The 15,950-nt window shown below is 38.0% G+C and overlaps 1 protein-coding gene across 1 annotated transcript in view; it reads right to left on the bottom strand.

The window, feature by feature from the left end:
• Nucleotides 1-15,950, bottom strand: part of GCA (grancalcin, EF-hand calcium binding protein) — a 34,302-nt gene that overhangs the window by 9,358 nt on the left and 8,994 nt on the right. Inside the window, exon 3 of the mRNA XM_006879358.1 lies at nt 5,835-5,904. Coding sequence (XP_006879420.1) covers nt 5,835-5,904 — 70 coding nt within the window. The remainder of the gene's footprint in view (nt 1-5,834; nt 5,905-15,950) is intronic.

Below are 15,950 nucleotides of genomic sequence, written 5' to 3' on the forward strand. Positions count from 1 at the left end.
CTTTCTTAAGAGTATGTCCAAAGTAAGCGTCACCTTCTTTGCTTCTAAGCAGCACTCTGGTTTCATTTTTTCTTTGTACTTTTGGCCACAAAGAAAAAACTCAGTATTCTCTCAATCACCACAAATCAAAGACATCAATTCTTTTTCTGTAATTAGTATTCACTGTACAGCGCTCAGATTAACAACAAGTGACTGGGAAGACCATGGCTTGAATCAAGAGCACCTTAGTCTTGAAACTGACATCATTACTTTCCAAGACTTTGTCAAGATCCTGACAACAGACAACTGCTGATCTCCTGATTGTTGATACCAAGGGCGTTGGCTGTGAATCCAAGTAAGATGAACTTGACAATTTCAATCTTTGCTCCATTCATCATACTGCTGCCTATGAAGCCATTGGTGAGGATTTTTGTCTTCTTGGTGTTGAGATGTAATCCATATTGGAGGCTGCATAGACCTTGATCTTTTGCAGCAAGTGTTTCAAGCCCTCTTCACTTTCAGCAGTCTTCCTCCAATCCTGATGCCACATTCCTCTTCATCATGTCCCAGTTTCTTCAAAGATTTGCTCAGCATAAAGACTGAATAGGTATTGCAAAAGGATACAACTCTGATGAACATCGTTCTTGATTTTAAACCATGCAGAGTTCCCTTGCTCAGTTCAAACAACAGCTTCTTTGTTTAGGTACAGATTGCACATAAACATAATTAAATGTCTTGGAATTGCCATTTTTCCCCTCAATTTGTTTGTTACGATCTGTTGTTGTTATGTGCCATCAAGCTGGAACAGACTTTCAGAGGCAGTTAATCACATGGGTGGGAAAATGTCCATCCTTCTGGAGAACAGCTGGTGGACTCAAACCACGTGCCTGTTTGATGGCAGACAGCTTTCTGCAAATAGGCCACCAGTGCTCCCTTTGATCTAAACATGTATCTGCATTAGTCAAATGTATTTGCATAGTCAATAAAATACCAAGAGACAATCTTCTGGTACACTCAGGTCTTAGCCAAGAAGATCCAAAAGTATGAATACAGGAAAATCAGAAGTCACAAAGAACGGACAATTTTTTTTTAAGACTCTGGATAGGCAAAAGAGTCTGTGGTCTATTTTAGCAGATCAAGTAAGAAAAAGGAGTACAAAACTGAAGCAACTGGGTTTTGTTGGGATGGGTTTTGGGGGAGGGAGGAGAAGAATGGTGATCAAAAAGGGAAAAAGAAGAAAACAAGAATTCATTCTCTTAAGATCAACTGACATTTGAAACGGTAACAATTTCACATATGTCAGTATAAGGTGAGGGATTCTGTCAGTATAGTTCAATGAATTTTATTGATGTTAGTTGTCAGTTTTAACTCATGGTCAACTCATGCAGTAGAACTCTACATAGTCAAAAGACTAGAACCTATTGGAAGCAGATCACCAGGCCTGTCTTCTGAGGTGTTTCTGACTGGATTTGAAAAACCTACATTTCAGTTAATAATTGAATGTTTAACTTTGTATGGCTCCCAGGGATGATTCAAATAAAGCTTGCAAAATTATTAGTAATAATTTAATTTAAAAAGACAATAAAATTTTTTTAAAATTTTATTTTATTTCATTATTTTTTGTGTGTCGCGTCAAATCATATCTGACTGATACAGGAGGAGATTGTTCCTCCTTCTTCAGCAGAGCATCTGGTGGATTTGAACCGTGTACCTCTGAGATTGCACTGCAACTTCTTGCCACTAGGCTACAAGAGCTCACCCAAGTACAATATTTTTTAGGGAGTTTTGGTAACCTAGTAGTAAAAAATTACACTACAAACCCAAAGGCTTCAAATCCACCAGTTGCTCTACAGAAGAAAAATGGGCAACCTCCTCCCATGTGAATAACTGCCTGTGAAAACCCACGGGAGAGTCAGCTATGAGTGGATTCTAACTCAAAGGTAAACAACAACATGTTTAGTTTATGCTGATTCATATTTTGCATTTTTAAAAAGAAAAATCATTTCTTTCAGCTAAATTTTAGACCTACAAAAGAAAAATTACTAAATATTAGTCAGGATAAAAGGATTAATTAATAAATAAAATAGGATTAACAGTAGCATAGCTGATAATAGATGATAAGACAGACAATTCAAAAAACAACACTATGAGATACGTTTTGGGTGTCAGGTGACAGTACATAAACATATCAACGAATCACAGTACAAATTTAGGAATGAGGAAACAGAACGATTATGTTTCTGAAGTTCACAGCATAACAGGATTAGCATCTAATTTTCCCTTTTTCATACAAAACCACCTGACTGAAAGAATCTTATATGAGAAACTTCTAGAATGACATTCCTCTTGTCAAGTATAAAAAATCTTTTCTATTTGTTTCTATTTTTATTTGATGAAAGTTTACAAAGCATATGGTTTTTCATTCAATCACGCAAATAATACTCTTTTTACCCTAGAGTTAACACATTTCACAGTCAGAACATGGTAGAATCTGAAATAATAACAAATGTTAAAAACAGAATTCACACACATGTGAATCCTGGAAATATATATCTGAGATATAGATGTTGGGTTTTTTTTTTCTAGAGAAGATGATGTACAATTTTTAAGAAAGATGCAAGATTTTGGCTCCCTCCTGAGCTTCATTACAATGGATGAAAATAATTAGTTTTATGAAGTTACACCCTTTAGTTAATGAGAGAGCAAATAAGAGCAACATAATTTTAGAAGTGGGCAAATGGGTGTGAGAGCAAAATAAATCCGAGCTAAGAAAACGGATTCTCGAACTGACAGTAATATAAAATAAAAAGTATCTGGGTACAGTGGAGAAGACCCCAAATGCTTGTGAACTGGAAAACTTCTGAAAATAATGTAATAGTAAAGTTAATAGGAGGATTACTTAAAATTCTGCTTGAGGAGTACAGAGATTTAACCCTCTCTGTGTATCAGCACAGTTACAAAGCTGCCACTTCTGCAGAAATCTGAAGTTATAGTCTCAGGAGGAGGTGGTTTTTGGAATATAGGACACGTTTTCCATCTCAAGAGAACGATTTAAATAATGTCTAATCCTGCGTATTATATGCTAGTTTATTAACATATCTGTGTCTAATCTTGCCTAATTAATATCACACAGGTGATGATTTACAACATATTTGGTAATTACATCAGATCATAAAATATATGACAATGCTTGGAAGAGTGGAGGGACAGGGTAGGCAAGGAAGACCCTGGATGGACTGACACAGTAACTGGGGTAAGGGGGGCAGATGTGTTGGATTCAGCAGGGTTCAGAGCTACTGTACATATAGGGTCACTATGAGTCGCAGGCAACTCGATGGCATAAAACAAGAACTGAAATTGATGGCCCAGGCAAGTTGATACATACTTTGAAGGGACACAATCTGTGGTACAATGAATTAACTAGTGTGGCACTTCTATCCATAGCCTCCCATTTTGTGACTCTACCCTCTTTGTCTGTGCTTAAGATCTCATCTTAAAGAGATAAGATTAAGATGGCTTATAAGTCCACCTTAGTATAAGGTATTATCCATGCCAACTTTAAATATTCTGAGTGCATGACTGATAGTCCTTAGATCCTGTGTAAACAAAAGGCCCTGCAAAACTCAGTCAGTTGCTCATCTGGCACACTGACTCTAGCCTTATCCAGCTACTCTGACAGCCGACAACCAATAGTTGAAAATTGATTGCTAAAAATGGACAACCCCAGCCTGCAGGCTCCTAACCTGTCATCCGCCAGTCTCTACAACCATATGTGTTGACCTACACCATCCACAACCTCATGAGCCATTTTTGTGATGGTTTTTCAGTTTCTATGAGACCATGCAGTCAATTACAGAACTCAAAAGCCAGACAGTAGGAGGAGGAATGAAGGAAAGAAGAACAAATGTTGTCAAGAGATGATGAGGTGGTACAGAAGTCTGGATATCTGGAATACTGTTAACATCTATTTTGTGCACAATCCAATCCACACAGCTAAGAGTCATTTTAAAAAACAAAACAAAACAAAAACCCTGAGAAAATAATCTAGAATTAAAAACAGATAAAAAAAATCAACTTTAAAATAAAAAAACAGAACCCAAAACCAAAAACAAAACCCAGCAACTGGAGGAACAAAAATTATACTGGAGGAAGAAAATGTGTGGGGGAAATATTAATAATATTAGAGAGATAAGACATCACATCTATAAAAAAGAATAGATGCTCTTGGATAATAAAGTCATGATAGCAAAAATTAAAAGCTCAATAAAATCTTTAGGGAAGTAATGTTAAAGACATTTCTCAAATAGTAGAAGGGGGGGAAAGAAAGGAAAGAAATACAACAGCAGCAAAAGACTATCCAAACAAGAGGTATTTCAAAACAAGAAAATGGAGAAAACCTCCATCATTGAAGAACATGTCCCAGAATAAAGCAAACCAGTTTCACTTGCTATGCATCTGAGAGCTGCACAATGAATAAGGATGACAAAAGAAGAATTTATAACTTTGAGTTATGGTGTTAAAAAAGAGGACAGATAATGCCAAAAGAGAAAAGTGCAGTCAGAATGCTTCTGGGAGGCAAGAATGACAGAGCTTCGTCTCACATAATGTTGGGCCTGTGGCTAGGAGAGGTTGTTCCTTGGAGATGGACATCATGCTTGAAAACTGGAGGGTAAGCAAAAGAGAGGAAGACCCTCAACCAGAGGGACTGACACAATGACTGCAGTAATGGGCTCAAGTGTGTCAAAGATGATGAGGATGGCACAGGGTAGGACAGAGTTTAGATCCCTTGTTCATAGGGTCACTATGAGTTGTACACCTAACAAAAATCAATTTCCAGGCTGAAAATGTTTACTGAGTTCCCTGCACAATACAACAGCTATATTCTTTTCAAATTTCTGAATACATGCAACAAAGAGCTCTTTCAAGCTTCTAGAGAGAAAAACAAGCCACACAGGCAAGAAATGAAAAAAAAAAAAAAAAGGCAACAGTGGGAGCTAGAAACCATGAAAATAATCACGTAAAAATATTAAGCAAAGAACTCTACCCCTGCCAACTAGCAATTAATTGTGAAGGAAGAAGATATATTCAGGTAAGATCGCAAGAAATTTACTTCTCATATACCCCTTTTATTAAGAGGTTGCTTAACAGTATATTTCATTGAAATAATAAAATGAAAAAAGAAAGAGAACAAGAATAAAGAAATATATAACTCAAGAAAGAAGGAAAAGGCATTCTAAAATGAAGGAAAGCCATGTTGACAGCCATGCATGTAGCTCATTAGCAACAGAAATATCAAGGAGAAATTACTTCAAGATGATGACAAGGAAAGAATATCTCACAACTATTAACTTCAGGCAAAGAAAAAAAATTACACAAAAAGTGAAAATAACCTAATATTATCATTAAAAAGTTATGAATAACATTTGCATAGCTAAATAATGGTAAATACTGGCTCCAATCTAACCAAAATTACTACATACGTGTTTTAGAAGAATGGGAAAATGTGAGCATCCCTGTGTGAAGTACACGGAAATGAGTGTGGTTAGGGTGAAAATAGATTTATACCCTTTTCTTACATAGCAAGACATCAATTGATAGTCAATCTGAAAATCAATATCAACACAAACATGACATTTAGAGCTGGATACAAATTTCAAAAGAAATCATCTGGAAGAAACCTTGCTTCTAAATGGTTAATGTTGGGAAGAAAGGAATCAAAACAGACAGTCATAAAGAATTACCTATTAACCTCTACACATGGCCTCACAACAAAAAAAAAATTAGAAGTATGGGGACAAAAAGTTAGAGAATAATTTTACCACTCTAATTATTAATAGAAAAAGACATGATCTCACGAGAATAAGTTCCACTAATGCCAGACTGGGTCAAACATCTCTGAAGTTCTTCAGCATCCACTTCACCATCCTGTTCAAAAGAAAACAAACAAATATCTATATCTTTATCTGCACACACACACACACCCACACACTTTATGTCCATTTGTAAAAAAGTATATTAAAATGTTAACAGACTGTATAAGACAAATAAATAATAATACAACTTTCGAAACATTACCAGATATCAAGGACAGCATCCTAGTGACAGTTAAGACAAAGGCATATTAATAATCATATAACATGAATAACTTTTTACAGTCAAATTATAGTCTCTTTTGCTTTATTTTTTTTAGAAAAAAAAATGTCAGATGGATGCTGGCTGAAAGTAAAAAATACCAGAAGAAAGTTTATTATTGCTTTATTGACTATGCAAAGGCATTTGACTGTGTGGATCATAACAATGTATGGCTAACCTTGTGTTCATGTGAAAACTATACCCAGACCAAAAGCAAGGTAACACTGCATTTAAAATGAAGAAAGGAGTAAGTGGGGAAAGGACAATCTCTTTAAAAAATGATGTTGGTAAAATTTGGAAACCATCTGCAGAAAATTTAAGCAAGACCCTCTCCTCACACCTTATACAAAAACTAACTCAAGGTGGCTCAGGGACCTAGAAATGAAACCCAAAGACTATAAAATTCATCGGAGAAAAGCTAGAAAGAACTTTAGAAGCCCTAATCCACAATATGAACAGTCTCTCAAGTATAATTAAAACCCTACAACTAGGATAGAATAAAACAGTTGAATGGGACCTTCTAAGAATTAAAACCCTGTACACGGCCCTTTAGAGTAGTGAGAGAAGACCTTCACCCTGAAACCCACAGCGTCCCTTTACAGCAGGAAGTAGCTAAGAGAATACGCCATCCCCTTTTCATTATGACTCAGGGTGAAGTCTCTCTCAGGGAGGAGTGATAGGGAATGGCAAAGGACACACAGACAAAGAAGATTAATCAGAACTGGCTTTGACAAGCACTGTGGCATTTGGACAAGAACAAACTGGGAGAAGGGTAGAGAGAATAGTGCAACAATGAATGAATGGAAACCCAAAATCTCTGTAAATGTTTATGAAAATTAATAAAATATAATTATAGGGAAAAAAAAGAAGAAAAAAAACCCAGCCCTGTACACATAAAAAAACTTCTCCAACAGGCTAAGAAGAAATCCACAGACTAGGAAAAAAATAGTTGACAATGACATATCTGATAAAGGACTTGAAGCTAAAATTTATAGAATACTCCAGTATTTCATCAAGAAAAAGGTAACCAACCAAATCACAAAAGGGGCAGTCTATGAATAGACACTTCACCAAAGAAGACTTTCATATGGCAAACAAACATATTAAGAAGTGTTTAAAATTTCTAGCTATCAGAGAGATGGAAATCAAAACAACGATGAGATATGGTCTCACTCCAGCAACAACGGCAGTATTCAAGAGGGCAGTAAACAACAAATGTTGGCAAAATTGTGGAGAAACTGAAACTCATATTTACTGCTAGTGGGAACATAAAATGGCACAACCCCTATGCAAGGCAGTTTGGCACTTTCTCAAAAAGTTGTAAATAGAAATATCATTTGAAAAAAAAAAAAAAGAAATATCATTTGACCCAGCAATTCACAACTGGGATACCCTAAAGAAACCAGAGCCACAACTCAAACAGATATATGCACACACATGTTTTTTGCTGCATTATTCACAATAGCAAAGAGATGGAAGAAACTTAAGTCTCCATCAATAAACAAATGGATAGAAAAACTATGGAACTTTCACACAGTGAAGTATTATGCAACACTGAAAAACAATGAAATATTAAAACATACAATAAGGGGAAGCCTTGAGGACATTATGAGAAGTAAAATATCTCAGTCACAAAGGACAAAAGCTGTTTAACTCCACTGTTATAAAACAGAACAGAGATGGGGGAGTTGCAGAGGCAATGGGGAAAGAGTGGACAGATAATGAACACTGCATTAGAACAGATTAGAGGAACTGTCCAAAAGAAACATATAATTATACATTATAAGTATAAAAACAATCTGGAACAAGGGATGCAACATGGGGTGGGCGGGTAGAAGGGGAAGGAAAATGGGGGGAGAGGAGTGGTGCAACAATGAATAAATATTTAAAAAAAAAAAAAGGAAGGCATGCGTAAGGGTTGTATCCCCTCCCCATACCTATCCAATGACTATGCAGAGTAGATTATTCAAGAAGCTGGATGCTATGAAGAAGAACGTGGCATCAAGATCAGAGGAAGACTTAATAACCCGTATTATGCAGATGACAAACTTTGCTAATAATAGTGAGGAGGATTTGAAGCACTTGTTACAATAGAGATTGCATCTCAATGTCAAGAAAACAAAAATTCTTACCACTGGACCGATAGGCAACCTCATGATAGATGGAGAAAAGACTGAAGTTGTCAACAAATTCATCTTACTTGGATCTACAATCAACACACTCTGTATGAGCAGTCAGGAAATCAAGAGATGTACTGCTCTGGGAAACTCTGCAGTCAGAGAACTCTCCAAATTATTGAGGAGCATGTCAGTTTGAGGACTAAGATTTTTCAAATCACTTGCTGTGCATGTGAGAGCTAGACAACAAATAAGAATTGTTGTTGCTATGTGCCAAAGAGTCACCTGCAACTTACAGTGACCCTATGTATAAACATCCCTGAACCCTGGTCTATCTTTAGCCAAACTCATTGTCTCTGACACACCACAGTAATTGAGGATTACAGAAGCATAACTGATTCCTTTGAGCTGTTAAATTGGAGAAAAAAATAGTAATTATCACATTGTTGTTGTTGTTGTTATGTGCCTTCAAGTAGCCTGCGACCCACAGTGACCCTATGCACAGCAGCTCGGAACCCCACCCTGTTCTGAGACAGTTTCACTAATCCGAACACACCAGTCCCCACTGCCCCAGTCACTATATCAATCCATCTCATCTGAGATCTTCCTCTACTGAACTGTTCCTCCACCCTTCTCCAAGGATGGGTCCCTCCTGGCCACATGACTAAAGTATGTGAGACAGTGCTTCAAAACCCTAGCCCCCAAGGAGAGATTTTGTTTTACCCTCTCCAAGACAGATCTATTTGTTTTCTTGGCAGTCCATGGTATGTTCAAGGCTCTTTTCCAGTACCACAATTCGAAGGCATCGATTATTCTTCTGACATCCTTAGTCACTGTTCAGTTCTCTAACGCACAGCAAGTAATGGCAAAGACCAGGGCCAGGATTAGGTGCACCTTAGTCTCTAGACTGACATTGTTGCTTTTCAGCACTCTGGAGAGGTCTCTGACAGCACAATTCCCCAATGCAATTAATTCGTCTTTTGATTTCCTGACTGCTGGTGTTAAGAGTGTTGATTGTGGATCCAAGCAAGCTATAATTGTTAATAACCTCAATCTCTTCTCCATCTATCATAGTGCTGTCAATTGGTCCACTCGAAAATCTTTGTCTTCGTGATGGTAAGTTTCAATCCATATTGAAGACTATACTCCTTGGCCTTCTGGAGCAAGCATTTCAGGTCTTTTTCAGTTTCAGCAAGCAAGGTTGTATCATCTGTATAACAAAGGTTGTTGATGAGTCTTCCTCCAAACCTGATGCCACATTCCTCCTTATAAAACCCTGCTTCCCAAATGATCTGCTCTGCATACAGATTGAAAAGGGGTGGAGACAGAATGCATTCCTTTCCTGATTTTGAACCATGCAGTGTTTCCTTTCTCTGTTCTGAGGACTGCTTCTTGGTCTAAGTATAGGTTTCACATAAGCACAATCAAGTATTCTAGGATTCCCATTTTCCTCAAGGTTAGCCACAAGTTGTTGTGATCTAAACAAATACTTTTGCACAATGAAATAACAGATAGACATTCTTCTGGTATTCTTTGCTTTCCGCCAGCATCCATCTGACACTGGCAATAATATCTCTAGTGCCAAGACCTCTTCTAAATCCAGCTTGTATTTCTGGTAGTTCTGCGTCAAAGTACTCCAGTACTTTGTTCCAGTCATTTCTGGATGATCTTCAGCAGGGTTTTGCTATTGTGTAATATTAGTGATACTGTTCAATAATTTCCACACACTGTTGGGTTACTTTTTATTGGAATGGTAATAAACATGATCTCTTCAAGTCATATATCCCACGGACTTAAAAAACAAAACAAAACAAACAAACAAACAAAAAAAACCCAAACAACTACATCTTGGCGAAAATGCAGTCAGAGTGCTCTCCGTAAGTAAAGATGATGAGGCTTTGCCTCACATACTTCGGGCTTGTTTCTAGAAGGGGTTATTCCTTGGACACAGACATGATGCTCAGAAAAGCAGAGTGTTGGCTAAGAGAGAGAAAGACTCTCGACCAAGTGGACTGACACAGAGACTGTTGAAACAAGCTTGAGTGTGTCAGAAGTGTGACTAATGGCACAGGCTAGGACAGGGTTCAAATCTGTTGTTCGTAGGGTCGCTATGAGTCATACTCAACTCCATGGCATTGCTTTTTCAAGCACTGAAATATCATTTACATTGTCTATTTAAAAAAAAAAAAAGCTTAAGCACCCTTTCTTAGAAGAGCTCAAAGTATTATGAGAGTCACTGTACTTCTACTTGAAACCATTAAAAATATGCCTGAATGTGGTTCAAAAACATCTCAACAGCCTTCCCACTTAAGCTCATTTGTTGTTCTTGTTATGTGCCATGGAATTGAGGCCAACTTACAGCAACCCTGTGTACAACAGCTCTCAACCATATTCTATCCAGAGCCAATTTCATTGTCTCTGACACATCTACCCCCATTACTTCAGACACCAAGTCAATCCATCTCATGAGGAGTCTTCCTTTCTTGCCCTGTCCCTCCACCTTATCAAGAATAATGTCCCTCTTCAAAGGACTTATCCCTCCTGGCAACATGCCTAAAGCATGTGAGGTGGTGCTTCAAAATCCTTGCCTCCAAGGAGCAGCCTGGTTTTACCCTTTCCTGGAGAGACCTGTTTGTTCTCTTAGGAGTCCACAGGAGATTATTCCTATTAAAGTTTTAAATTTAAAACTCCAGTTTCCTCCACCATTAGGCCTAGCAAAACTTTAGCATTCTACATTTTGCTATTCTTCTGATTAATGCCCAAACAATACTGTCTGAGCGCTTTACATAAAATAAAAATGCTTTATAGAAACAAGACACTACAAGGGAAATAAAAAAAAAAAAGGTAGAACATACTCATTTTACTGCAATACATCAATCTATTCCCCCCCCTTGGAGTTAACAGAGGTCAGACTCAGCCATTCTCATGTTGCCACTGCCCTCACGATTATTTTTTTATTTAAATTTATTATTAATTTCAGTAAAAACTGACAGAGACTTTGGATTTCCATTGTGCCCTCACGATTTTTACATGATCTTTGACAAAGAACACTATATAATGAAAATTCTCTAGATTCTAGCAGGAATTTTTTTTTTCAAATACTGACTCTAAGATTTTTAAAAAGTGTACTGTGAGAGTGCTTTAGTGGAAAAAAAAATAACGTTAATAGATAAAGCAAAGTTAGAAAAACTGTAGTCTCCAAATATATACCAAAAGTCATTATAAATTATATTAAATTAAAGAATATAAAAATAATTTTAGAGTTGTTTTAATGTAAAATAACCATGTAGGCTGCCTGGCATCATGATCACTCTTGAATATTACACTGAACCTGAAATCATAAGGCCTATAACAAATTCTGAGAAACCTACAAGCCAGTTAAATCTTGAGTTTCACTCACCTGGCAGGCAAAGCTCCACTGTTATGCATACACAGCATTAACATGTTAAAGGCAAAGTGTCCCTTAAAAACAATCTGTGTTGGCTCCATTTACAATTCTAAGCCTTTAACAAGCTGGACTCAAGACTTCATGAACTGATGATTCATGACTTCATCCAGGAAGACATTAGATGGAATGGATCAAATGATGGCCTTATCTGATCCTCTAGCCCCTTTTATGACATTTATTGTGCATTTCCTCTTTCTGTGTTATGCAAATATCATGGTCTCAGGTATGATGAAGACATGGTGAGGTGGCCACTCATATCAAAGGGACTTTAATCTAAAAAGTCAGAAAAACAAATGTATGGGCCCCTCTTTTCCTTTGTCACCTTAATGTAAATGGAACTCCACTAGTCTTCTAGTGTAACTTTGTATAAATCTTTCTGGAAAACATAACCTGGGAGGAGTTTTCAGGTTTAGCTGGTTTGCTGTAGGTGGTCTGAATTTTCCCACTGTTGATCTTCTTCTTTTTCTATAGCATGCCAGAATAAACTATCTTTTCTTGATTTTTAGTAACTGGAGTAGTTACTAGTTTTCCCTCTACAACAGAGTTCTTGTTGTTTTGGGTGTTTTTTTGTTTGTTTGTTTTTTAAGTTGTTTTGGTTTGGTTTGGTTTTTTTAACTATGTCAAAACTCGGAAACTGTCTCTAAAATAGTGAGTTTTGAGTTCCATGTTTCAAATTTATCTGTAAGTCAAGGCACAGCTCCCTTTGAAGGAAGACGGTCACCGCTGTTCCTAACCCCTAGGCCTGACTATTCTTTGAGAAAACCTGATAATTTGCATGTCATGATAAGGAGACTAGATGCCTGGATCCTGATAAGACTCTGGGTCTGATCATAAATGGACAGGACCCCTGTCCCTAAATTCTGGAGTAAACTAACACCCCTTCTGGTTGTCCCTGAAAACCCCTATGAAAGGAAACTGTCTTTGTCTGCCTGTCACCTCTCTGATGGTCTCTGCAGGTGGTCACCTGGCATCCCTCTCGGACCATGCAATAAAAGTCTGTTTGCTACTTGGAATCAGCTTCTTTCTTCATCTCTCTCTCTACTCCTTTTTCTAACCCTCGTCCTCACTGAGCTACCAGATACCAAGCAGATGACAGCCTATTAATATCTTGGGCTTCAGGAGAGCATGGGTACTCTCTTCCCCAAATGAGTTTTATTTAACAGAGTCTAGTGCTAAATGCTATGCTGTTGTGAAGTACCATCAAGCCGACTAAACTCACAGTGACCCTATGAACAAAGGATCTGAACCCTGCCCTACCAGTGCCATTCCTGATCATCTCTGACAAACAGGAGCCCACCATTAGAGCCACTGTGTCAATGTAAAAGGAGCATGAAGGGCAGGGAGAAAGCCCAAGTCTGACCTCTACGAAGTCCACAAGGCGAACTGCCTCCACCAACACCATCCACAATACAGAACCAATTTCTAAGAGAAGAGACATGCCTCTTTCTACAAACTCTACTATCCGTTTTACTGCCCTCCTAGGTCTGAAATCCACTTCAACAGCTACAAAGACTTCACAGAAACATATTCACGATTATGGGGTTTATTAGTGAAGTTAAAGGCTACAATTCAGGTTAGCGACAAGATACAATTTCTTAGTTAGGACAGTTTCTAAAGTATGCTTGCAGGTTCTCCAACCTTTATCCTAGCAGTTTTTTGGATAGTGTTACAAAGCTCTCTTGGTTCCATCAATAATGGCATCTCCCTCATAGTCTCCCAGCAAGCTTGGGTGAAGGCTCCTCCTAGCTTTGGTTCTGTGGCATCGCAGTCTGAAAGCCAGCATTGTCTCCATCAGGTCTCTGGTTCTCAGCTGTGGGTGCCACTGCTACTGCTGCTTCTGTGGGTCCTGAGCTGGCCTGCACAGAAAGCTTTGGTCCCAAGGGACATGTAGTGCACTCTCGGTTCTTTGATGGTGGTGAGATTCCCAAAATTCCACCTCTGAATCTACTCAATATAGATAGTGGTGAGACTAGCCAATCTCCTTGTAGACTGTTGTTTTTGTTCTTGTTGTGTGCTGTTGAGTCGCAACTAACCCATAGTTGAGCCTCCAGTGGCTTTTCAGAGGCAGTAATCTCATGGGAGGAGAGCGCCCATCCTCCTGTGAAGTGGCTGGTGGGCTCGAACCACATGTCTTTGGGATTATAGTGCAGCTCTTACCACTTGGCTACCAGAGCTCTCTGTGGACTAACACACCTTATTTATATGGACCCTGCCATCCATGTGGCAAAGTCAAAGTTAATGGCTAGGAAAGACATTTTGAACGAGAAAGCCGTGACACCACAATCGATCCACCTTGTTGAGAGTTATCCCCTTCTTTGCTTTCCAGGGGGTCATTTTATAAGGATTGGCACCTTCTAACATGCCCGAAGTATATGAGATGAAGTTTCAGCACTCTTCTCCCACCTACAATCCAAAGACACTGATTTTTCTGTCATCCTTATTCATTATCCAACTTTCAGCTGCATAGCAAGGAATTGAAAAGATTATGGTTTAGATTAGGCACACCTTAGTTTTCAAAGTGATACCACTGCTTTTCAGTACTCTGAAGAGATTCTTGGCAGTAGACTTTCCCAATGCAACATCTCTTTTGATTTCATGGGTGTTAATGCCGAGGGTGTTGATTATAGATACAGGAACGATGACATCATCGATAGTTTCTATCTCTTCTCCATCTGTCATGATGTCACTGGAATGCTCTGTTCAGGAAATTCTCCACTAAAGTTCCCAAGAGTTTCCAGAACATCTTGAGTTCTGATCTTTTATAAGTTTTTTCCTCTCAAAAAAGTTTTAAAATAGGCAAAAATCATTGAAATCCAAAATATTTTGCCTCACATTAATAAGTTCTATGAAATCCTTGGAGACCTTGGTGGCTAAGTGGTAGACTACTTGCTTTCATGGAGGGAGACCTAGGCTAGATTACCTGTCAATGAATCTCATCTGAACATACCAAGCCTACAAGTGAAACCTGACTGCTGCTACAACAGTGAAGAAGTCTCAGCAGAACAGTCAGACTAAGCCTTGGAATAAAGTCCTGGAGATCTACTTCCAAAAATCTATCAATGAAAATGTTATGAATGATTATAGTTCAATCAGAAACAAATTATGGAAGGGCACATGACTAGTTAGTGTTTCATTCCATTTTTCACAGGGTCTTCATGAGTTGGGGCCAAGTCTAGAGATGTTGTTATGTGCTGTCGAGGTGCCTGAGTTCTGAACCCTGCCCCATCCTAAGCCAATTTCACTGTCTCCAACACATCTACTCTTAATACTCCAGTTACTGAGTCAATCCATCTTGTCCAGGGTCTTTCTCTCTTGAGCTGTCCCTCCACCCTTCCAGGTATGACGTCTTTCTCCAAGGACTGGTAATACACCCAAAGCATGTGAGAGAGAGTTTCAAAATCCTTATCTCCAAAAAGCAGCTTGGTTTTACCCTTTCCAGTACATACATGTCTGTTCTCTTAGCAGTGCGTGTATGTTCAATAGTCTGCTTCAGCACCACAAATCGAAGGCATCAATTCTTCCATCATCCTTAGTCACTGTGCAGCTATCTGAATACTAAATAAGTCTGTCGAGTGTTAGTTTGATACTCCATATATTCCATACGGATATGAAATGCTTCATGAAATTCAGTTTCTGGATTTCCTACTCTTTTATATCTTTACATTTACATTAATATCACATTACCACAGTTATTCTCATTTAACTATAACTAATTATCTCTTTTCAGTCATACAATATACAAGGTAAATAAAGTTCTTTTACATAGACAAAAGGACAAAAAAACGCAAGTCAACTTTATGAATTTGATTCAAATAATATTTAAATTAACTTGTTTGGAAGGAACTGATACATCATATTACTATATATTATCCTTTTTTAAACATTTGTTGTTGTTGTTGCTGTTATATACCACTGACCTGGAACCAAGCCACAGCTGACCCTCGGTGGGTTTTCAGAGGCAGTTAGTGGCACAGGAGGAGACTGCCCATCGTTATCCCGAGGAGCAGCAGGTGAATTTGAACCACACGCTTTTAAGACGTTAGCATAACTTCTTGCCACTAAGCTACCATTGCTCCCTTTAACATTCACAATACTTTTTATAATGTCAAATGTTATTAGTAATTGATGTGACAGGCTAAAACGTGTGTGTGTGTGTGTGTGTGTGTGTGTGTGTGTGCATGTGTACACTCCTTACATATTTTCAAATGAAATAATGGATATAAACTTATTTTTTCAGAGAATACGTTGTATAACACCAACTACTCACATGCAAG

Source organism: Elephantulus edwardii, unplaced genomic scaffold (assembly GCF_000299155.1).
Source record: "Elephantulus edwardii isolate Elephantulus edwardi_28Jun2011 unplaced genomic scaffold, EleEdw1.0 scaffold00003, whole genome shotgun sequence".
In the NCBI taxonomy this organism is placed as follows: Eukaryota; Metazoa; Chordata; class Mammalia; order Macroscelidea; family Macroscelididae; genus Elephantulus; species Elephantulus edwardii.